At 38.9% G+C, this 24,907-nt stretch overlaps 2 protein-coding genes across 2 annotated transcripts; one reads left to right on the top strand and one right to left on the bottom strand.

The window, feature by feature from the left end:
- Nucleotides 1-2,651: 2,651 nt before the first annotated feature.
- Nucleotides 2,652-13,887, top strand: cstf3 (cleavage stimulation factor, 3' pre-RNA, subunit 3). The gene is made up of 20 exons (XM_062421835.1): nucleotides 2,652-2,846; nucleotides 3,495-3,599; nucleotides 3,784-3,879; nucleotides 8,642-8,674; nucleotides 9,468-9,565; nucleotides 9,662-9,728; nucleotides 9,816-9,850; nucleotides 9,945-10,071; nucleotides 10,185-10,262; nucleotides 10,354-10,516; nucleotides 10,730-10,839; nucleotides 10,946-11,062; nucleotides 11,363-11,581; nucleotides 11,695-11,797; nucleotides 12,067-12,136; nucleotides 12,239-12,434; nucleotides 12,520-12,670; nucleotides 12,755-12,849; nucleotides 12,970-13,030; nucleotides 13,307-13,887. Exons 1-20 carry the CDS (start codon nucleotides 2,820-2,822, stop codon nucleotides 13,504-13,506), a joined length of 2,151 nt encoding a protein of 716 aa, XP_062277819.1. The 5' UTR covers nucleotides 2,652-2,819; the 3' UTR covers nucleotides 13,507-13,887.
- A 1,976-nt stretch (nucleotides 13,888-15,863) lies between these two features.
- depdc7a (DEP domain containing 7, paralog a) lies at nucleotides 15,864-23,377 on the bottom strand. The gene is made up of 9 exons (XM_062421847.1): nucleotides 23,313-23,377; nucleotides 19,512-19,965; nucleotides 18,681-18,811; nucleotides 18,054-18,246; nucleotides 17,095-17,315; nucleotides 16,778-16,920; nucleotides 16,564-16,689; nucleotides 16,343-16,421; nucleotides 15,864-16,225 (listed from the first exon to the last, which is right to left on the bottom strand). The coding sequence occupies exons 1-9, from the start codon at nucleotides 23,326-23,328 to the stop codon at nucleotides 16,002-16,004; spliced, it is 1,587 nt and encodes a 528-aa protein (XP_062277831.1). The 5' UTR covers nucleotides 23,329-23,377; the 3' UTR covers nucleotides 15,864-16,001.
- Nucleotides 23,378-24,907: the final 1,530 nt, after the last annotated feature.

Below are 24,907 nucleotides of genomic sequence, written 5' to 3'. Positions count from 1 at the left end.
TGTCCCTTTTCTCTAGCAGCAACTGCAAGCAAATGTTTGTGAGCTGACGGCATTGGCCAGACCAGAGTAATCCATCACAGAACAATAACCATTTCGATTCATCTGGATGGAATATAATACAAAACACTGCAAAAGAAACTGGAGAATTTGTCATCATGATATATCTCTCTTTTTTTTTTTAAATGGTGAGGACTTGGTGAGGTGTGAAATTAACCTCTGTGGGCTACAGTATTTTCCAATATTAGCTATTCGACTTTTACTCATCAATAAAACATCCTTAGATGTGTATATTTTGTTCAGCTTTTGCTATTTACATCCCTGTGAGATGGCAGAGGGGGAATAAACTGTATTGGAAAGATAATCACATCCTGTAGATATTGTCCTTAATGAACAAAACCTAAAAGCGCTGCATTAGAAAATGGGGCTGAGAAAACTTTATAGTTAATAACGATGAGCGATGAGTGGACAAATAGTTTCCAGTGTAATATATATATATATATATATATATATATATATATATATATATATATATATATATATATATATATATATATATATCAGGAGGGTAACGCAGTTGATCTTCTCCTTTAATTTAATATTTTTAAATTAGGCTACAATAGTAGAACCTAATGAAGCCATTGTATGTGTCACCAACAATCACTCCCTTTTTTTCCTCTTTTGTCAACAGTGAAGTGCTCCTCAGGAAATGATTGGGGGAGCACAAGCTGAAGTCTAATTCCCAGACATTCAGGAGGCTCCCAGCTGACAAAGAAAGCTCCCCGTAAGCCCCCGGTGTCTGCAAACACCGGCTGTAATTTAATCCACCAAGAGCCATTTGTCTTTCCCAGTCATTATGAGACCCTGTACCAATTACAGACAACAAACCACCAAGCCCGGTCAGCTGGAAAGCAGGTGTGAACACCTCTTGTCTTTGTGCCTTGTGCATCATGAGCACACATAGCTGTGGTGGTTAAGTGAGCCCACATATACTTCCTTCAGCTTTTCATGGAGGTCTCAAGGATGCTTCCTGGAGATGTAGGATATGTTGTCCCACACACACTGAAAAAAAGGAAAAAGCAGGTCTTTGAATTTAAGAAAATTAACTTAGTAAATGCAACACAATTAATTTATATTCTGCTGGTGAACATGGTTTCTCATGGAGTCTCATTCTAGTCAGCTGTGGAAGGCTTATACCTTCAAATCTAGACTATACTATATTATGTCTTTTATGCAGTGAATGAGAAGACATCAACAGTATACTGCAAAGTTACACTAGTAATATCACATCACCTAACTATCATATCTAGACATGTTTTTTCCAAACTGACCTAAACACAATTAATTCTCTAAAAAATAATGTATTGTCTTTTTTTTCATTTACAAATGTTGCCTCTAGACACTCAGAATCATGAAGAGAGTTTTTTTTGTTTGTTTGTTTTTTCAATTAGTAGGCTACAGGAAAATGTGGCACGATTGCATGATGTCACTGCTGCATCCTGTAGGATTCTGTGAGTAGTCCACTAATATGCACGGTGAGTGTCCTAATAACTTTGTAGGCGAGAAAATGCGTGCACTCGTGATTAGATAACAGCTCTGCTGTCCTCTATTCTGGTCTGGTCTGTGGGAAGGACGGCTATCATTTGTCTCCCTCTACTGACCAGCAAGGCAACCAACCAGGTGACCAGCTTTATACTGAACTAATAAAGCTTTTGTTATATTACTAATAGAAGTAACGACAGGTGATTCTGTCACAGCCGTCCGTAGACCTCCATTATGAAACGGAGGTTGCAGGGTAATAGTATGTACAGTAATACTGCCAAAAGCCGCCTATTACAAAACTTTAACCCCTAAATTTGCAGATGCATGAATAACCTGAATGAACGTGCTTCTCATGCACAAACACACTAAAAACACACACATTGTGCTCTTTACTCAATACATTAATTGCAACTTTTCTACGAAGAATATTACATGGATGGCTTTTTTTAAAACAATAAGCTTCACACATAAACTTAAATTCCCATAATGCTGCAAAAAAAATGCTTTTTCATGCAACACGTCTCAAGAAGCGTTTAAATCTACTCCTGACACCTGTGTAGCCTACTCAACAAGTGGTGTTTAGATGCTCTACAATAGCCAAATGTATAAATCCACTCCTCATCTGTTTAACACATCCCCTTCCAATTTACGCGAATATGTATCGCAGATGGTGTTTTACAAGAAAATTGCTCTAAAAATTCAATTAGCCGATAGTAGCCTGTTATTATTAACAGTGGACACAATCAAGTCACCATTGTGTGGCTGAACGTGATGCTGTTTATTTAACACTACATACTAAATTACAGTGTCAAAATATATTGTATCATATCGTGATGTAATTTGCGCAATGTTTTACTCGTAGATTTTGATTTAGATTTAGATTAATATTTTGATTTGAAGGACTCGCAACGGAAATGCTATTGTTGGTGCTGTTGGCAGACCAGAACGCGATATTTTTATACCTAGGATGGCGATATCATGCCCGCTCTGGCCTAACCAATCCAGCTAACGACTGCAACCGCAACTAGCCAATCAGAGGCAGAATAGGGCGGGCTATTCCTTCGCCATACTAGATTAAAATGTTTCGACCGGAACACTAGTTTCACGCCATTTTGAGATATCAGCCAGCTATTGAGCAGCTAGTAGCTTGAGGGCAATGTGATCGACTCTTTTGAAGCTATGCCGATTATTTGGTTGTTTTAAAGATTGTCGTCACGTTAATTTTTTTTAGCGTTACTCGCCCTGCGTTTACATTTCCAACCTAGATTACTCTTCCAGCCATGTCCACCGAGGCAGCAGCCGAACAGGTAAGTTAGCTACATGGACGAGCAAGCTAACCGTTAATGAGACGCTAACATAATTAGCTTGTGGGCTACTCTCACATAATGTTAGCAAGTGGAGCCATTCTCGGTTCTGTTTGCACATTGCCATTGACTAGTATTAAACAATACGCAGTCAATATGTTATTTCTTGGCGGTGCTTTGTAGTAACGGTGTGAGCCTAGCCTGCCCGTACGCCATATTGATTGGCTAACTGATAACGTTAGCATTAGTAGTTTCTGGGTTGTCGAGCGTTAACACGTTGAGCTAACTTTAACATCACCTCCATGTTAACTCGATATTAACGCAAACATTTCTGTTAAGTTAGTCGATTAGCGTTACTGACGCGACTTTTCATGCTGCTAGCTTTATAGATCTAGCTAGGTAATGCTATAACAGTTACGTGAATTTGTAACTTTTAAGTCAAATAATATTATTCTGTTATATACTGCAGGGGCAAAGCCAACAATTTAGGAGCTCATTAAGCACTATAACCCCTATCTTGTTGAAATAAAAGCTATTTTTAGCGTCGCGTGGTCTTCTAGAATTAGCACCACCTCCACAGGCTGTGTTGATATTCTGAGACATCGTTCAGCATCATATTTTTCCCCCCTGTGCATATGTGTTGTCTTGCAGGCAGCGACAGAGTACATCCCAGAGAAGGTGAAGAAGGCAGAGAAGAAGTTGGAAGAAAACCCATATGACCTTGACGCATGGAGCATTCTGATTCGTGAAGCACAGGTTTAGTGACACATAGTTGCATTCCTGGGGTTAAGTAAACTGGGACTAAAGGGTGGTGGGAGGTCAAGGGTTACGGATTGTAAAAAAACAAAGCACTACATATTTTTATTTTATTCTCTCCCCTCATGACTGCTTATTCGTGTGTTTTAATAGTGTGGAATGTAAATGCGTTCTCCTTCTTTAGAACCAACCTATAGATAAAGCAAGGAAGACATATGAGCGACTTGTCACGCAGTTCCCAAGTTCTGGCAGATTCTGGAAACTGTTCATTGAAGCTGAGGTTAATACTTTTTTTTCTTTTCTTTAGTGTGCATGGCTGGGATTATTTCTTACAATGATCAACAATGTGATTTTCACACAAACAAAATGTCTCGTACTTAAATGAAGTTTAAAGTCACAATTCTTGATTTGAGCCACTATGCCACTTCTGTCAATAGTTTGTTTTGATCAGTAAAAATAAAGATATTTTGATAGTGGAGTGCACCTAGCTTCCAAAGAATTTCATTACACCCTAAACAATTAAAGGATTGTATTGAAAGGGATACATTTGCTGGAAAACATGGTTTCATTTGACAGGCTTTTGCTTAGCTCATTAAGAATTGTGCCTTTAAACAGGAGCAAAGGGAAAACAACTCTATAACCATTTCTTTTTCAGAAAAATCTGCTTATGTTCCCAGGATTTACAAAAAACATTTTCTGCGCAGTATTTTAATGGGGTAAAGTGCATTTGTTGCATGTTTGGTTTGCAACAGTATTAAAACTATTTTAATAGTATTGGAGTGCATTAGCCTTTTATTCACTTGTCGTGTCAATTTATTGCCTCCTGTGTCATTTCTTTCAGGTAATTTTATAAACAAATACTCTGATTGTGTGGCCCTTTCTTTCCTTGAGACATTTCTTCCCCACTCCTCCTGGATAAACCTATATATGACCAGTGACCCATTTGTCTTGGTGCCACCAAGCTTTGCTCTTATGCAATCAGCTACTGAAAGGATGATTCAGTTTCCCTTGCACAGTCATTTTTGCTAACCTTGTGTAATGCACAGTGCATTGATGCCCTCTACCCCTGCAGACAATTTCTGCAGTTGGTGAAAAATATGCTGCACAGTATTTGCGCCCTTTACCAAGCACCAGCACCACTAGTTCCACAACTAGTGTGTAATCCTGAAAAAAGGTGATATGCTGTGGCTGTATGTTAAAGTTGTGCTTTGTTATTGTGGGGTTGCTCTGCTAGGTGAAGCTACCCCTGACCCCCACCCCCCAATTCCCATCCACCTGTGAGAAGAGTTAGTGAGGTAGTTTGAGAACATACCTATTTTAGGTAGTGAGAGAGAGCACTGCACTTTTTAAACGGACTGGGCTTCTCAGGAACAGGCCTTAATAATTCCTTTTATCCTGCAGATGACAATAAGTACCAGTAACACATACATGTCAATCACATGATACTTGCATGCTGTCCCCCCTTTTACCAAGCTGATGATAATCAACAACATAAGGAGCATTTACAGTAGCTTGTAATAAGGAGTGATAGTCACCACCAACGTTTTTTTTATTTCAGGAAGCCTTAATGATATTAATAGGGCTAATTCTTTGAGTTAATATTTTACTAATTCATTTTACTAGTTACATTAGGTGACACAGATATAATATTTTGAAAAGCCAGCCAGTATCACCCTTTTTTTGTTAAGTGAAAAAGAGTGTGTTGTCCACTTTTTTTTCCTTTCTTCTTTTTGGCCTTCATTGGGCAGCGAAGAGGCAGACGGGAAACAAGGGGGGCGAGAGATGGGCACGACACGCATCAAATGTCCCTGGCTGGAATTGAACCAGGGACGCTGTGGTTATGTGGCATGTGCAGTAACCATTCGGTTATTGGGGTGATCCCACTGAATAATCTTTTATCTTTCTATTGTTACCGTTTCGGATTTACAAATAGGAAAGAAATATGCAACTTAGGTAGTTTTCTGGTGGGTATTGATGTTCAAACCAACCTGTATATCATTAGTGGATTAGATATCGGCACCCAGTTGTGGAAGTTACTCGCTAATATTGAGGTTTCTAGGCAAAATCCAATACATTAATTTAATTTCACTTAACATTTTTAACAAAATAAACATATGCTTACATTTTACTTTGTCAAGCAATTGGATGAGTTTATTAAGTTGAAAAGTAGACTGTTAGGCTCATTGTTCTATTTTTATGTCCCTATCAAAAAGAAATACTCAGATTACACTTTAACAAGGGAGCTATTTATACTGCAAATCAAATGTGCCACATCCAAAAAGTAAACAATTATATGCCAGACTTTTTCTTTTTTTTTTTAAACAAGTTATAGCAATTCCCATTTCCTTCACCAAATTATTATTTAGTCACAACCTTTTTATTAAACTCCAAGACACAACACAGAGCTCTGTTCATTGAAATGACAGACCGATCCTTTTGAACTAGCATGAGGTTTTATTTATTTGCTATTGAATCTCCAGTTGGAGTGAAAATAGCATGTCAATAGTATTTTAAATCCAAAGCATATGTTGGTAGAATAATGGTAGAACAATTTTAATGGCTTGCAGTTTGTTAGCATTTCCTAGTTAAAATATCCATCCCTTATTTGGTGAGTATGTGAAAGACTTTTTATTAGGTTAAAATTAAAACTATTTACTGTTCCAACATAGAAACCTTTTTGGCCTTTCAAATCCCATTTTCTGCACATTGTGTCACAAGCATAGAGTCTTGATTTCTAAAGACTGACACATGTAATATAGGGGAAATGTTATGTAGTGTGTATGAGAGGAGTGAAACTGACACCAATTTCACCAGTCTTATGGGAATGCAAAGCAGTTTCACTTAGATAGATTTTACACAGACTTGGGCAAATCATACAAAATCTTTTAAGTCTAGCACAGTCAGGATTATTTCTCACGTTACTTATACTGAAACACCCAGTTGAGAATGAGAGTCTTTGCCATTGAGTTAAAGTCAGCATTTCAGTTTCTGATTGCTGGAGATTTGGTTAATTTATAATTTGGCACCCTGTGATATGAAAGGAAAAGACAAAGAAAATCATGAGATGTCTCTTGCATTGTGTGAGAACAGCAAAGCTGAGGCCAGGGTTACCAGTCTGTCACTTTTTTTGGACAATGCTTTTTTTTTTTTCCTTAATTTTTTTTAATAAAACCTCCCCATTGTCAGAAACTCATATTGCTAAAATCAACTTAGTACCATTATTTTCTCATAAAAAGGAAATTTCTCTACTTTGTTAATTTTTTTGCGATATCCCAATTCATACTGCATAGTTTCTCTAAAAGTGGGCAACAAATGCAGTTGAGTTTTTGTTTTTTTGTTTCAAACGTATTATCTACAGTGTAGAAAGATGATATCAGCCAGCACTGGGTGACAGTATCCCAGTACATTTTTAAGAAACTGAGTCGACCGGAGACATTTTCAGGCAGTGAAAATGTCCATCTGCCTTCATCTTCTTTTCTCCCCTTAACATGGTTGTGTAATTATTACATAACTCATATTAAAGTATGTTGATAGGACCACAGGTGATTTTTAATGATGTAGCATGTTACACCTCAGGAGGAGCATCTTCACAGATATGTAACCATCTCAACCTGACTTACCCTACTTCATGCCCATTTTGTAGCTGATCCACAGATGCTGTAAAAGCTCAAATTTGACTGATTGTGACTGTTCAATTCCCACCTTAGTTGTAGAAAATCTTCATTTAGTTATGCCCAGGTTAGGTTAGGTCAGGTAACAATCTTGACATTGTTGAAATAACTCAAAATTTCACATTCAGACTTGTATTTTTCAGGCATTACATAATATGGTGTAGGCAAATTAACTGATCTCCTGGCTAAAAATAAAGATTTTTCCCAGAAGATACATTTTCTGAACTACATACCTCTTTGTTTTACTGGTGCTTGGTGTTTTTAATGAAAGTGCAAACACAATGTAAAATGCCTGGAATTAGCCGTTAATATAGGTCAGTCTTTTTTAGGTAGGGTACCCTAAAGGCCCTCTAAACTGCAGTAGGTGTTGAAAAAGAACTTTAATTTCTGCTTTATGAAATTAGTCTATTTAAAATATATTTTATAGGGGTCCAATGTATTGGATGTGCCAAAAGGGTTTTATTTTTCTTAACTTGTATTAGGATTAATTTGGCTATTTGTGTGAAAATGCATTCACCACTTAGGAACTTAAAATTGCATTGCTTTGGTCATTAATTGAAATTGATGACTAATACAAGCTTTTCATTTTTAATTGTTAAATGTATCATTTCCCCCAGGATGCTGTGCAACATGTGTGTGTAGATACAGCTAAATCTGTATGAACTTTACTACAGCAGGTAATTTAATTAGCGATAATTAATCATTTGCCTTATTTCACTGTAACACTGTCATCTTACAGTGGTGAATTGTACTTTTTCAGCGTTGTAGGGATATTTACCTTCCATGTAAACTTAGTTTTGTCACATCAGGGTAGTTTAATGCTGCTTTGTTATTTGTAGATCATATAAAGGTAAACAGTGGGATGAGATTCTATCACTACATAAACAACCATGTCTTCGGTCGCTACTGGAGGGTGCTGTGAGACTGTTGCCTCAACCCATCAATATTAGGCCATATGAAATTCATTGCTGGAACAGTGTTTACCAAGGAAACATGCTGACCGGAGGCTGTAAAAGTCTGTAAAAAGATTTATTTTTATTTTTATGTCAAGTACTGTACTTCTCAAATTCTGAGCACATTTTTTCTGTATTCTCAGTAACCTTTTTAAATTCTGCATCCAGGTCTTTCTGTAAGTATTCTTTCTGTAACGCGGTCACTGGTGTTTGTCAGGGTTATGAGGCGCAATCTACTAAGAAAATAAACCCCTTTCTAAAAGTAATTTGTCATTCTTGTGTGAATTTCACTTTGTTGATCTTCAGTGTCCCATGTGCGTGTGTATGTGGTCACATTTGCATGAATGCATGTTTGCTGTAAGCCATAAAAGTAGAGAAGACTATTGAATTAACGTTGCATTTACACTCTTATTTACAGATCAAGGCTAAAAACTATGACAAAGTAGAAAAGGTAAGTGTCCATCACACTCATGAAAAGTGGATAGTGTCTGTTTCTCTAAAAATTCAGGACTGATCATCTGAAAGTTTGTTATTAGGCCGGCTGTTTATTATGACAACATGTTTTTTCTTGATTTTTACAAGAATATTCATACACGTTTTCCCTAAATGATCAGTATATTGGCATGAGAGGCATGTGCTTTTGTTCTGTCACTTTGAGTGTTGACCATGTGTCTGCAATATCATGAGTTTGAATCCCAAAATCACCAAAACAAGTGAATGCAGGTTCACAAACTAACAAAAACAATGTGTGGAAATGGGACAAAATCTCCTCAGAAATTGGATGAAAGGTCTTTGAATTGTGACTTGAGTTTCCTTCATAATGAAATGCAACCACAGTCATTGTTTTACTGAGTGTGTAATATATTGATGACTGATGACACTGGATTTTATTGTTTGTTTACTACTTGGATCCCACATTTCAATAAACTCAATTAGCTAACTCTGAAATGTCCAGTTTGTTTTTGCCTTAATATTCCTTTGTATAAAACTTGTAACCAAACTCCAGTGCAAAGGCAGCAGTTATACACATGGTGATATTATAGTTTGGAGAAGCTCGCTACAATGTTATCCACATAAGAGGTCTATATTTTGATCTGACATTTGAAGGTGAGCATGCATTTACTGAGGCAAATTATTGAAACACTGAAGATAAGCGGGTGTCTTCAAAAATATTTGCAGTGTATATATAATCTGTGTTTTTCTACAACAGTTGTTTTTATCTTTCCCTATTCTTGCCCCTGTAGTTGTTTCAGAGATGCCTCATGAAGGTGCTACACATCGACCTGTGGAAATGCTACCTCTCATATGTCCGAGAGACCAAAGGAAAACTGCCCAGCTACAAGTAAGACAACACTATGTAGTGAGGGAAAGTAATGTCACTAACTGGTGTATTGTCATGTCGTTGTATTATTTAATACTCATGTTTTCCTGCCTTCAGAGAGAAGATGGCGCAGGCGTATGACTTCGCCCTGGATAAAATTGGCATGGAGATTATGTCATATCAGGTACACAGATCTGAACTACTTAATCTTACCTGTGTATGTCTGTTCCTGGTAACTACTGTATCCTAATATTATTCTTTCCTTTGCCAGATATGGGTGGACTACATCAACTTCCTCAAAGGAGTGTAAGTTGTTGTTTTTTTTCTTGTACTGTGGTGAGATTATGTGAACTGAGTTAGACAATTTACACGTTGACATTTTTGTTTCGTATTCCATCAGTGAAGCTGTTGGCTCATATGCAGAGAACCAACGGATCACCGCGGTACGGAGGGTTTACCAGAGAGGCTGTGTGAATCCCATGATCAACATTGAGCAGCTCTGGAGAGATTACAGCAAATATGAAGAGGTGAGACATTTCTACCAATGTATGTTTGTACATATGGTGTTTTAGTTGTAAAAATGTGTGAGCGCACAAGAGTATATGAGAATGCTAAACTGAATCCTCTATTTCATGGTCAGGGAATCAATGTACACTTGGCCAAAAAGATGATTGAAGATCGAAGCAGAGACTACATGAATGCCAGGAGGGTTGCAAAGGTGATACATTGTACCAAACGTCACAAAATGCACAAACCTATTCCTTCTGCCTTGTGCTGATGATGGTGGTTTTCTGGTATATGTTATTCAGGAGTATGAGACTGTGATGAAGGGGCTGGACAGGAATGCACCCTCGGTACCACCCCAGAACTCCCCTCAGGAAGCCCAGCAAGTGGAAATGTGGAAGAAGTACATCCAGTGGGAAAAAAGCAACCCGCTACGCACAGAAGACCAGACCCTCATCACAAAGAGAGGTGCTGTATTGTGTTAAAATTGTTAAATCTCTGCTGCATATGTCCTAGAAAGCCGGTGATTCTAGTCATTTTAAGTCACTAAATTGGTCAGTGGAAATGAACTAGTGTATGAGGATTTTTTTGCATAAGATATTCCCTTGCCTTGCAAGATGCTGAACAGCACCAACATAATCAACATTTTTGACGGATGGGTGTTTTTGTTATGTGTTGCAGTGATGTTTGCCTATGAGCAGTGCCTCCTGGTGCTGGGCCACCATCCTGACATTTGGTATGAGGCAGCACAGTACCTGGAGCAGTCTAGCAAACTGTTGGCAGAGAAAGGGGTAAGAGATGAAACCTTTTGGATCTGGATTTTATTTTACACATTTTTATTTTTACTTTACAAAATAGTTCAATCATGTTTTAATAATGTTCTTTTGTTTCTGTCAGGACATGAATAATTCCAAGCTGTTTAGTGACGAGGCAGCTAACATCTACGAACGTGCCATTGGGACTCTACTGAAGAAGAACATGCTTTTGTACTTCTCATTTGCTGACTATGAAGAAGTGAGTGTCCAGCTGCTTTTTTTTTTTTTAAAGATTTTTCTGGCATAGACACCTTTATTTGACAGTAGAGAGACAGGAAATTACGGGAGAGAGAGGGGGGTGTGACATGCAGAAAGGCCCACCGGCCGGGACTCGAACCGGGGTCCACTGTGTTCATGGCATGCGCTCTTAACCACTCGACCACCTGCGCGCCGTCCAGCTGCTTATTAAACACAACTTTAACTAACTAACCTTAACAATAAAAGAAACAGGCACCTATGAGCATATTTATTGTTAATTTACCTTTTGTTGTCCACACAGAGTCGAATGAGGTATGAGAAGGTTCACAGCATCTATAATAAGCTGTTGGCCATTGAGGACATTGACCCCACACTGGTCTACATCCAGTACATGAAGTTTGCCAGGAGGGCAGAGGGCATCAAATCAGGTCGCACCATCTTCAAAAAGGCCAGAGAGGATTTGCGCACACGTCACCATGTGTACGTGACTGCAGCACTGATGGAGTACTACTGCAGCAAGGTGAGGACACATACTGTATAATTGCATGTTTAATATCTGTATGGTGTGACTAAAAGGAATCTTAGAAACCTGTTCAATTCGTAACTTGTACTCTTGTGATTGTCCCCCTACAGGATAAATCAGTGGCCTTCAAGATTTTTGAGCTTGGTTTGAAGAAATATGGTGACATTCCAGAGTACATACTTGCGTACATTGATTACCTCTCACACCTTAATGGTAGGTTAAGTGTATTAAAATGCAGAGATGATACATAAAATGTAGTAAATATATGTTTTTACTACCTGTCCAAAACCTACAACATGTCATGATAGTGTTGCTGTACTTTTGTTGTGAATTTTTAAAAATGTCGTTTGATATAAAGGAAGCAGTGATTTTTCTTTTATCAGTTGTGAGGAAGCAAAAACAAATCTCTTTTACATCACTACCTTAATAATAGATGATAGATTTGAAGCTAGTTTTCTCTCTCTTCTTCTGTTTTTCTTCAGAGGATAACAACACCAGGGTTCTGTTCGAACGTGTCCTCACCTCAGGAAGCTTGTCGCCAGAAAAGTCAGGGTAATGTCAGATATTAATTATTTAGCTCGCACGTATGCCTGTGTTGTAACCATCAACTAATCAACAAAGTATGTTGAACTTTGTTCTTATTTCACCCCTCAGTGAAATCTGGGCTCGGTTCCTGGCTTTTGAGAGCAACATAGGAGACTTGGCGAGTATTCTAAAAGTGGAGCGGAGGCGTTTCACTGCCTTCAAAGACGAGTACGAGGGCAAAGAAACAGCCTTGCTCGTAGACAGATACAAGTTCATGGACTTGTATCCCTGCTCCGCTAGTGAACTCAAGGCTCTTGGATACAAGGTGTGTATTTTTCCCTTTATAGACAACACACTTGAACTTTTTTGTGATGCTGAATTGATATTTGACCCGTGTCTACTCTGTGTAGGATGTGTCTCGTGCCAAACTGGCATCGCTGCTTCCAGAGACAGTGGTGACGCCCTCTGTGCCTGCACTAAAAGATGAAGTTGACCGTAAACCTGAGTACCCCAAACCTGACACCAATCAAATGATCCCCTTCCAGCCACGTCACCTTGCCCGTATGTAGTCCTTTTGTTTTTCCTACAAATATTTTGCTGCGTTTACTTAAAGTGTAAAATAAATCATCTTAATCTTCCCCACAGCTCCAGGTTTACACCCTGTCCCTGGAGGAGTTTTCCCAGTCCCCCCAGCTGCTGTTATCCTAATGAAGCTGCTCCCTCCGCCTACGTGCTTCACTGTGAGTAACAGCAGCTTAACACTCTCAAATTCATGTTTACTGGTAATGAATACAACTGTAAGCAGCAGGTTTTTTCTGCTGGGATTGTCTGAAAGAGTCTGTGATTGTCTCTTGCTGCAGGGTCCCTTCGTTCAAGTGGATGAGCTCATGGAAACTTTCAGGAGATGCACACTACCTGAGAGTAAGTTGCTTTTGTTGGCATTTTAGATTCATCTAGACCATCTCTTTTTTTTGGGCTTTAGTGATTTAGTGTCAGATGGATGGATGTAGCCTTTCCCCTGGTTCTACATTCAGGCCAATGTTGACATATTTTGCTAAAATAATGATAAAGATTTTTATCCATCGCAAAAAACGTTTTTGTTTTGTAATTGCCATGACAGCCTCATACTGCTGCTAGATACACTGGCTATAGACTTGACTATAGATTTTACTCATTCATTTTCTGTGTTCTCCATAGCTGTTGATGCTGCTGTAGAGCTCATCACTGGCAGACAGCCTGATGCAGGAGGGGAGGGCAATGGATCAATGGAGAACCATGCTGTTGCCAAGTCACTCAAGAGGCCTAACGCAGACTCTGATGAGGAGGATGACAAAGGAGCAGTCGCTCCACCCATACACGACATCTACCGCGCACGCCAACAGAAGAGGATTCGATAAGCCAACTCAAACACATAATGAATCCTACAAGAATGTAATCTTAACAGGAGGTAAAATGGGGTAAATGTCCACATCTCTGAGTGCGTCTGAACGATAATACTTCCGTTGATCTCTGTACAGCAAGCATACATATATGCAGACACACACATACACACACACAGTATGCACACTCGAGTGTTCTTGTGGCTTTTTTTGTTAACAGTTTTTATTTTTAAAAACTGATCATTATACTGTACAAAATTTTTAATTCAACTCTTGATTTTGGCACACAGCTCAGTTTTGGCCTTGTGATGTTACAGTGATGGCAAAATGGAAACAAGCTGTTTTTTTTAGATAACTGGGGGAAAATATTCCTTTCAATAAAAGTGGAGAAGAATTCAACTGGATTTGCTCTTTTGATTGACTTCACTTATTTCGTATTGGTACCCTCCTCTTCTGTTGAAGCACAGCCACGTGTCACTTTATGGTTACTGCTAGGGGGCAGAATGACACTTAGTCGTTGATCTGACGGGTGAGCCTCTGTTAAAATTCCCACAATGGAAAACTGCAGCATATGATTTATGAGGACAAGGCAGCTTTGAAAGTTTTCAAGTCTTCATTTGAGTGCAGAAATTTTGCTTCTGTTTGCATTTAAACTATAAATAAAAGACCAATTATTTTCTTTAGTTTTCAATGAAAGCAAACCTTTCAGCTTTTTAAACAGCATTTGCTTTAATAAATATACACAGTTCTTCCATTGCAACAAAAATAATTATTTAAAAAATGTATGTTGAATAGCCTATTCCTCTTAATACCAAACAGCTGTTAATTTTCACATTGGACTGATAACATTATTATTTGCCCAACAAAGCCTTTGTTCTGAGTATATGCAGCCCATCTCAGCTCTGTGCCTTGTCACAGGTAACACTGCCATAAAGCAGTTTATGTAGAACCTCATTGTACTACTCTCTAGTCTGATACCTCCTATGAAATGCGTCCTACAGTATTCCTGAAATAGTGTTATTGTAGAGCCAAGATTACTTAACATAAAAGTAACTGCTTGTTGGCCTTTACTCATTGTCCAGTTATATTGGAGTTGTAAATATCAAGTCAATGATTACAGCCAGAGAAGAGTCAAACCATATTTGTAATTTTCAGCATTGTCGGATGTTTACTAGAAATGCAACAATAGATCATTAAATGTAAAAGACCTCTCATTTTCTTATTTGAGTTTCTGTTTGAATGTTAAGCGGAACTCACATATCTTAAGATAAAGGATAAACAATGACGTGACATAACAAATAGCACTGACCTTTCAATAACCGTGACAAGGCTTTTATTTCAAACAGCTTCACAAGTTTATTAGCTGACTGGGAGCCTCAATAGCATTAAACATCCTTAGATTTTACAAATATATATAAAAACAACGTCCACAACTCATGTGGGGGTCAAGCAGGAATGGACATAAAGGGTGTCTCACATTCTTAGTCAGAAATAAAATCAGTCTTTTCAATTATCTTGAAATTCAGACAAAATTGAATTATATGTGTTTTGTGGGTACACTATTTGACATACCAGATGCCATTTGTTTTCTTTTCATCCGAACATACACATTGCATTCCTGGAGGGAAAAGGACCCAATGTACACATATGATATTGGGACAATTCCCAATGAATCCTGTGCAAAATATGCACAAGATGTGTGTGGCTTATGCGTCTGGGAATGCTTTTCTCACCTGAAAATTTGGAAGCAATTACCCCAGCTGATAAGAGGGAACACAATAACCTTATTTGAAAGTGAACCTTGAAGATGCCACTATAACAAGGCCAAGGTTTTGTGGTTAAAAAATAAAGAAGGAAAAAAAACGTACAAACATCTGTTTTGCTGACTTGTAGCAACAAACACAAAGACCCAGAGGGATGATCTTCATGAATGCCTCTGATTGTTTACTACAACACAACATCAGACTTTCAAATTTCCAGGTTTAAATTTCCATTTGAGGGTTCCTCAGACATAGCTGTATCTGTACATGCATCGCATTACATATGAGAAACCGCATGAACAGACACATCTCTATTCCTAACAATGTTCCTGTTGCACAAGCACAAAGAATACAACCATTGAGAAGCCATATGCAGACTTATCCTCGCTGGCTGCAAAAGAATGTCATTTGAGACACGTTACAGTTTGAAGGCATCAAAAATCTCAATGAAAATGATTCATTTTGTCATTCTGGGAAAGCAACATACAAAATTGACAAAGATATTTCATGTGAGTGTCCTGCATCCAAAAAAATATCTAACACATTTAAGAATATGTCCATAAATATCAGAGCATAATACAACTTTTACACTTAAAAATTCACATTCTTGTTCAGTAGTCTAAACTATTTACATATAAGCAGATAAAATCCACTTATACTGCACAGCTTTGCATCATTTACATCTTATTAGTTTTTGTTCTCATATCTAACTCTTTTACATTATTATACACACATTTGTTGAGATGATAAATATCAGTGTAGCAATGTGTTGACACTAGACAATCGATTTCCAAAGTACTGAACAAAAATCTCAGGATGGCCTTTATAAAACTGTCCCAGCAGTCGTCGCTTTTCTTTGCTGGAGAGTTTCGGGTTCTCGTGGATTCTCCGGAGTAAGGACCAAAGTTCTTCCTTAGTTGTTTTTTGTGCATTTTCTGAGTAAGCGCTAGCACTCACTCTTGTGCAGTATGTTGATCCTGAAGATAAGGATGGAAAAGGAAGAGTATAGATGTTTATTCATACCAAAATGTTCTTTGGTCACACAAACTAAACTGAATGTATGTGATGAATAGATAAAAGTAGAATACGCAAACCTGTTATTGTATCTGGATCCTTCCCTTTCACGATAATCATTATTCTGTCACTGACCATTTTGTGCAATGAAACAGGAATCTGGTGGAGAAAAGAGCAGACACATGTAGTCTCTGTCTTAAAGCTCTGATATTAAACATTTATTTAACATTTTATTAAAAGCAAGACAAATTGTCTTGTCTAATCCTCCTACAACACAACACCTACATATATTTACACTCACTTTGAACAGATCACAGTGGTTATCCATCATAAATAGAACCATCAAGTCCACTTTTCCTTTGGAGAGTCTTCTACTGTAGATGATGGCGCTTGAGAAAGACCTTTTCACTGCCATTCGATTCTCTATCTAAGAGAAGCATTTGAGGTTAGCAAAGCTCAAACAGACACGCATATATATATACACACACTCACAAATGATGCACACAATAGCTTACCTCTGTGTGCAGTCTGACCTCCTGTGGATTGGCAGCAATGGCCATGAATCTCAGGAGCCTGCGCAGCTCCTCCCTGCTGCGAGAGTCCTGCAGCTTCAGGCTCAGCTGCAGAGACTCCAGAGCTTGCTCTTGCTTCCCGTTAACTGACAATAAACCACACAAAACACGAAGATGAAAAGACTGAGTTGGAGAATTTTAGCCTTATGTTTTAGCCTTGTATGAAATGTGATCTCTCCGTGATTTAAACCTGCATCACTGAAGTTTACATCACCACAAAGGCTTCATCAGCCCTCCTGGAAGAAAAAATATCTTCTTACCGAGTAGCTCCGAAATGCCAGAGTGGATGTCAAAGAAGTGGTTGCTGAGTAGAGGTGGCTGTTCTGTTTGTCTATAATGCTGAGTCAGGATTCCATACAGCAGCTTCTTACACTGGAGCAGATCGTCAGCGCAGCCAGCCAAACCTCGACTGACCTCCACAACTAGTTCATCAGGCAGGAACTCCAAACAGTCCACTGCTCCAGACATCCACTCATCAGCCCTGAGGGAGAGTGAAGTGTACTGAGTTAAAACACGGCCAATTGAGAGAACAGAATGAGGCAACTGGGAGACTTAGAGATAGAAAGAAGGTCATAAAAGAACTTGACATTCTGTGTTTCAGTTTAAGAGAGAACGCAAACACAAAAATGATTCTGTCCCCAGAATAAACCAGCACTCCAATTTTACATGTCAAAGTCAGTTTCGAGTTGGTACCACCCAGCCTGTGGTAACTGCAGAAGCTTTGTAAAATCTGAGAAAATAACCCCTGATGATGTCATGGTGATATCATCAGGGTTATCACACCTTGGGCTTGAAGACAAATGTATTATGCATTACAAACTTGAGGCGTAGAGTTCGAAAGATATGGTTGTTTACCAGACAGGTTGGGTCTGATGAGAAGATGCTGTTGTTGCATCATGGGAAATGTAGGACCTTATGCTCGTGGAGCCATATTAGGGACTAAAAGTCAGGATATCTCTGCTTCTATTGCTTCAATTTTATCATTCTTTTTTTCGCTCAGCCTCTCCTGAGTCCCTTGACTTTGTGGAGGTGCAACAGTAAATCATTGAGTTCCTTTAAGTTAAGTTTGCAGCTGGTAAAGAGTTAATACAATCTGAGAAAGGGTTTCCAAAATCTTAAATCAGTGCATGAGGACAGATGGACTGCAAGAACATGAGATTTGAATGAGAAAAATCTATTTTTAGAAGAAGAAAACTGTACAGATTTATTGCAGACTCACTGCGCTTCACTGAAGGCCTTGAGAACTTCTCTGTCTAGGTAGCTTGACGTATACAAAAGGTCCGGGTCACTGTCCATGCTGTGCAAGGGAGGCCGTGGGACGTCTTTTCCCTCCAACAAGTGCTCCAACAAAGGTAGCTCTATCAGCTGCAGTAGCCTGAACACTGCCTGCTGGTGCCACACCTCATCCACAACTGTGGAGCACACACAATGAAAAGCCATGAGGGTTATACTGCTGTAAGTATACACACACACATACACCAGTGTTGGGGAACATTACTTTTAAAAGTAACTCATTACATTACAAAGTTACTTCCGTTAAAAAGTAACTAGTTACATTACAGCCTTACCTTCTGAGAAAAATAACTCATTACAGGAGCATCTGGTTAAAAAATAACAGATTACCTTTTTGAACATGTAACTAAACAAATGAGTACTTAAACTGCAGACCTAAAGCGTTAGATTACTCGTTACATCAAAAAAGTAATCCAAATACTCTAACCCCCAACACTGACGTACACACACACACACACACACACACACACACACGACCAAGCATTTGCTGTGTGAAAACATGGAGCCTGTTTCATGTTGTTTGTTGTGCTTTATGCAATGGAAGGCCACTTACGCTCTTGTGAGAGGCCGAGGTTGATCATCTGAGGGGTGATGGTCGAACTCAGGTTGAGATTTCCCAGCACGTCCTCCAGTGATTTGTCTGTTTTTACAGGGGAGTGGGTGGAGTAGCTCAGCACCTCTTGTCTGGAGAGTCACATAATAACAGCAATCAGTGAGAATGATTGAAAAAAACAAAACAGCCTCATTACAGGAACAAATGTGGCATCATCCTGCAAATGGTTTCTAGTACCTGTGATTCAGTCACAATTTGGTGCCATTTTGATTGTGGCCATTTCATATGAAATTTATTTTATGTTTATTTATATTACTCATGTGAAGACTTGACTTGGCCCATGCTGTATGTAACAAAAGCGCGATTTAACTATTAGAGCAGCTTTCATCTCCTATTAGAGACACACAGCCTGTTTTCTGGTCAAGTCTGGAGCTGTCACTCTCAGAAAAACAACACCAGATCAAAACAAAGCAAACACAACATGCTGAGGCCATGTGCTAGCACCACATGGGTAATTTGTCCTGTCTGTGTTTGCTACATGACTGACTGCTCCTTACAATTTAATTCTCCAGCCTCAAAGTGAAGCTTTTTTTTTTAGTTTAAGGATTCACAGTTTTGAGCTCATCATGTGAGCACACAGCACACTGAGTAACTGTTTCATCTCTCATAAAATTAATATTTGTCCCTCGCTGACAATGTGAGGGAATTCAAGATTAAGAATATCAAGACATAACTAGTTTTCAAAGGCACTTGATCTAAAGCCATGCTGGATTATGGATTAAGTCTGGAGGAAGTAAAGCAGAGCAAATCAATAGTGACATTAGTCTGTACCTTTCATGTGATGGACTATAGTTGTTCTTATTCCTGTTCATGCTTGGTGAGTCATAGCCGCTCTCGATGGTACTAGTGGAGTGGGATTTGGTGTTGTTCAGCGGTGAGGGGCTGGTTGCTGGGCTCAGGAATCTGTACAAACTACAACTGCTGTCTTCAAATGTGGCCCGCTTCTTTTCCTTCCCAAATACTTTAATGCCCACCGGCTCAAAAACCCTTGAGTCCATCAGGGCCTGACAAAGACGTACAGCCTTGTAGCGAGGCACTGCGTCATCACCAAAGAAACGGTTCAGGGTGATGTGTGCCAACACCACATCTACGGCCTCAGAGCCTAGGAAGCAGTCATGGTAGGATTTCAGGTTGTGGCGCCGGCGCTTGACCTGCACATGAGTGTGGAGATTGGAGATGATGCTGCCCCAGATGTAGGTGGCCCGGAAAGGCTTCCCAGCCATGCCTTGTTTTAGTGTTTTAGAAATTGAAATGAGTAATTATTCAATTAGTCAAGCAACAGAAAATGTGTTTTTGTCATCAATTCGTGATTTAAATGATTTACCAAAAAAAGAAGTCCAAACATTCACTGGCTCCAGCTTCTTAAATGTGAGAATGTTGCTGCTTTATGTGGTTTGTATCATTCTAATCTGAATATGTTGGTATTTTGGACAGTTCATAAGATCAAATGAGCAACTTTAAGACATCAAATGGACATGTTTTGACATTATATAGACCAAAAGAAAGAATTGTGAATGAAAAACGACTATAATGACTGATAAAGAAAACTACTGTTAATTGTAGCCCACATATCTTATCCAAAATATCAAGATGAAAATAAGTTTTTATATATGCAGATGCTATAAATCACAGAAATTACTCGATTTTTCCTCAGCTTTGTCGAATTTTAAGCAGTTTCTCAGATACTACATAGTCCTTCTGCTTGCTGCCTTTACCAAAAGTACACGCCCTGTCTTCTGTGTAATCTCACATAAGCAGAATCTGAATTCAAGTTACTGTATGTGGGCGTAACAGTACAAAGTCAAGCATCAGTGTATCTCATGAGAGTAATTTATCCCCAAATCCTCTTTCTTTCTCATGCTTTTGTATGAACAAAACGCAACTTAAGTGCTGCAGTCGGTTGTTATAGATACAGGACATGTAGAGAAACAAAGACCATCATCTGTGACTGATTTTCTTACCATAACAGACAACCAATGCAACACTACGCTCAATCGCACAAGCAAACCGAGAGACAATGATCGTACTGTCTGACTGCTCTCACAAGAGATATCACAATATGTTCCTGTTGCATTTTCCACTGGGTGGGCTTCATTGTTACTAATACATGCTAGCAAATCAGTAGATGATGCATGCAATCAAACACAGACATGTTCATGATACACTTTCTCATCATATCTCATTTGCCTTTCTGTGGTTGATGGGTCTTTGTAATAAAGATTTGATATTTGCAACATTTATGTCAGCCACCACAAAACCTGACCAATGAAAGAAAGGAGGAGGGCTGTGTGGCTTTCATCTCACAACAGGAAACATTTAAAGCCGGTTGAGCAAATGTTAGAGGAGGATCTGAGAGACTCACTGAGGCCAAGGGCTATAAATCAGGACCCGACAGCAGCAGCCAAGCTCTGTGTTATGATAACACAACATGACAAACACTATTTGACCCATCTGTAAAACCTGAAAACAAGAAGACTCTGGGACATTACAGCAGCAAGCAGATGTTCGCCCACCCTTTAAAAAAAATAAAACCACTCATTGAGAGCAGAGGCAGGTGATCGGCTGATTAATGACATACATCTACGTCAAACTGTGTTTCTCTCTGGGGTAGAAGAAACTGTCCTGAAGCAGGGATTTGCATATCAGGGAAGAACAACTGCATAACACCTCTCAACAGTTTGCAAGCATGATAGGTATCATGAGCTATAACAGGCTGATGGTACCATAAGTGAAATAAATAAATTAGATAGATTGTTCAGTGATTTAAGAAAAAAAAAAAACTCTTAATGAGAAGAGGTCTATATTGTGCTAATATCAGTCACTATGAACTCACAATAAAATGCCAAATATCACAGAAAAGGGATACTTTTAGGTTAAGTCAATTAGTAGAAAAAAAGGCCTGCATTATCAGAATGAAATCCTTGATTTGGGAGACCATCTGCATAATCCACAGGGGTCCCTGGATTACTGGTTACAGAATAAATCCGGATCTGATCAATATCCATTAATGCTTGTAAAGGGGGGAAAGACAAAGAAGAAAAAAGAGAGGGATCAGGTGTGGGTCGAAACAATCCTGGGAACCCGGCTGTGTTCTGTCACCTCCTGTTGCTTGCGCTAGGTTGAGATTTGAGACCAGTTTTTAAAGCTGACGCCAGTCCCATTCTCTTGCGACTTTGGTTTATCTTTATATAGAGAAACCTGTAGACGTCGGGATGACAGATTCCTGTCCCGGACCTACTAACTTCAATGTTGATTTTCAATGTGCTTCTTTCTCCTCTCTACCCCCACTTTCCTTTGAGCCTGGTTCTGTCTGAGGTTTCTTCCTGTTAAAAGGGAGTATTTTCTTGCCACTGTCGCCAAGTGCTTGCTCATGTGGGAATGTTGGGTCTCTTTAAATTAAACTTAAATAGTACAGTTTAGACATGCTCTATGTGAAAAGGGTCCTTGAGATGACTTTTGTTGTGTTTTGGCGCTATATAAATAAAGATTAATTGATTGATTGATTGATTGATTGACTTTCCAGATCAGTCACAACAACCCTCAGCAGTTAGAAGACTGTGAGACGATACAGGAGGGGACTGACCTGCCTTTCAGCCAAGGACAACAGTGCGGAGTGTGTTTGCACACATCAGTGGAGGTAAATAATCGCAGAGGGAGCAGCGCAGTCAACACACGGGACTCTTCCCCTTGCGCACACGGTGTTAGACACAGCTCGCAAAACTCCAGCCTTATTATAACCGCAGCAGTTTCAGGGGGGAAAAAACCTCACATTTTTAAGGTTGTTGCCTTCACCTGCAACAAGCTCCAGACTAATGATTACAGACGATGAAAATGCACCGCGGCATCTTTAGGCCAATAGCAGCAGGTTGTTAATCGCTTAGGACAGATACCTTATTCCTTCCACATGCTGATCAAACCAGAGGACACAGTTTGAAGATACTGAACTACAATGGGCTATTGGCGCGTATGTATTTAAACCCTCATATCCTGTGTGTGATGTATGTTTGCCTTTACACATATAATTACCCTGCTCTTCCTGTTTTAACACAAATACTGAGGCGCAAAAACTTGCTGAGTCCACGTTGAGCACAAAAGTCAAAGACCCCAAAGGTTGTTTATAATTGCTGTCTTATATTGTATCTACAAAGCATAGCCTAAGTTAAAAGAAAAAAGCAATTACACATAAAATCGTTACGCGCGCGTCATGGTCTAATACTAGTTTCTTCAGTTTCAGGAGTGTTTTGAGTTTTTGAAATTACCAAACAGACATTGACAAAATATTCCAGCATTATATTAAAACATCAACCCCCTTGTTTAAAAAAAAAAAAAAAAAAAGTTTTACGCACGAGGTTTACGTAAAAGTAAGTTATAACACCTTATACATAAAGCCCAATAGTTTCAATCAAATCCAAATTAGAAGAAGGAAAGACATAAAAATGCTATTTCTTAAAACACCCCATCTACAGCAGATTACACAGTATATCAGCAAAACTCTTGGTTTTCCAATGTTTTTCAAACACCGAACGATATTCTTATTAACTTCTAAAAGTAATGAATGTGGTAGGCTGTTACCTGGTGTTCTGTGCATGAAAACGTCCTCCGGTGACTGTGAAGACAGCCATTCAGACTGTACCGTGTCCTTAGTCTTCAATTCTCAACGTGACGCACGCAACTCTAGCTAAACCCGAAACCGTCTCCTCCCATTGTAATACATTATTCATGTCCTTATCACCGCCCTTTCCCGGCAATTAGTGTGATAATGAGGCTCTTACTGCTTCCCTAAAGCTCACCAAAAGGCGCTTTTATCGTTATTATAATTTACATTTTGGCGTGTGTGTTTACAACTTATGGATATGAAATCCACAAGATGTTACCACGGTTTATCCAAAGCTTTCATCTCCATGGGTTAATTGTTTTTCTTTTATCACGTGAAAACATTAGTCATCACTATGCTATTTTGAGTGGCAAAAAGCAACGTGGATTCTTATTGAAAACAATTTCCTACCTGAGATTTTTCCATTTGAAAGAAATGTCAAAAATCCAGGAAGTTTTCAGACAAGCTCTCATTCACTAAACGTCACACCCTTAAAGCCTACAGTGGACGAACATCTAATCTGATAAGAACAACAGCAAGCATGTGAGACAGATATGGATATTGCAGAGAAGAGAAGGGAAGAGAAGAGATTGATATAAAAAGACAAAAAGCTCACAGTGGTTCAGTAAAGACAGATTCCTGTTTCCTTCAGTCAAAACAGTAAACGTCAATGGGGAACACTTATGAAACACATGGCTGCAGATGTCTCAGGTGTCAAATTATCCCTGATGCTATTCCACCTTGTCTGGGATCATCCATACAGGCAGATTATCACTGACTGGTATTGTTTTAAGACTTAAAGAAACATGCATCGCAAACACACTCTGCATTAGGGACATATGTCATGAACTGAGAGGCTCTGACCCGGTGCCTTTTGTGTCCTGGGGTCTAATCTGACAGTGGAAAAGTAGTAAACTGACACTGTAAATTCAATGTTGGTCACTTGCTGAAAGGGAGACTGAGAGGAAGACAGCTATTATCATCATAAGACACAAGTGTGGTGAAAGAAACAGGTGAGGCGCGCAACTGGGACAAACCGGTTTGATTACTGTTCTCTTCGCCTCTTTTATGTAGAAAAATGCTCTTTTTAGCTGGCTGGAGTGAGAATGTGTTAGCACAGGGTAAAGATAGAGGAGCCTGTGGCCAGATTAGGTCCTACATCTGTTTGGCTTTTCAAACCATTCGGTAAAAAGTAAACAGAAGAGTTCCCAGGCTAAGCAGGAAAGGAAATTAGTTTTTCCTGTGAATACTGCTGAGCTGCTCTTGAGCAAGGTAGCCTGCTGTAGTAAAACAGCAGGTCTATTTGTGTTAACTACAAGAATGCAAAAGAGAACAAACATTCAAAACATTTCAAAATCTTAATGGAAATCAAAAGCTGCTCAGGCCTCTCAGAAAAATGATTCACATCTGAGCTTAACTTGAACTTAACACAAAAGTAAATACTCTTTTCTCCTGTGTGACCATAATAATGTCACAGTTTAACAGTAACACATGACCACAAAGAACAAATTGTGTTAGTAAACTCACCTTTTCTGTTGCTGTAGTTGGAGTATTTTAATATTTAACAGCTGGC

This window comes from Scomber scombrus, chromosome 1 (assembly GCF_963691925.1).
Source record: "Scomber scombrus chromosome 1, fScoSco1.1, whole genome shotgun sequence".
NCBI lineage: Eukaryota > Metazoa > Chordata > Actinopteri > Scombriformes > Scombridae > Scomber > Scomber scombrus.
The sequence above is the reverse complement of the archived record's forward strand: the minus strand, read 5'-3'. Positions and strand labels throughout refer to the sequence as shown.

Excerpts from the sequence above, each read along its gene's own strand:
- cstf3 (XM_062421835.1), top strand. The coding sequence starts at position 2,820 with ATGTCCACCGAGGCAGCAGCCGAACAG. Across the intron at positions 12,137-12,238 it reads TTGTCGCCAGAAAAGTCAGG|TGAAATCTGGGCTCGGTTCC; the intron begins GTAATGTCAGAT and ends TTCACCCCTCAG. Across the intron at positions 13,031-13,306 it reads GAGATGCACACTACCTGAGA|CTGTTGATGCTGCTGTAGAG; the intron begins GTAAGTTGCTTT and ends TGTTCTCCATAG.
- depdc7a (XM_062421847.1), bottom strand. Across the intron at positions 18,812-19,511 it reads TATAGTCCATCACATGAAAG|ACAAGAGGTGCTGAGCTACT; the intron begins GTACAGACTAAT and ends GTGACTCTCCAG. Across the intron at positions 16,690-16,777 it reads AGGTCAGACTGCACACAGAG|ATAGAGAATCGAATGGCAGT; the intron begins GTAAGCTATTGT and ends TGCTTCTCTTAG.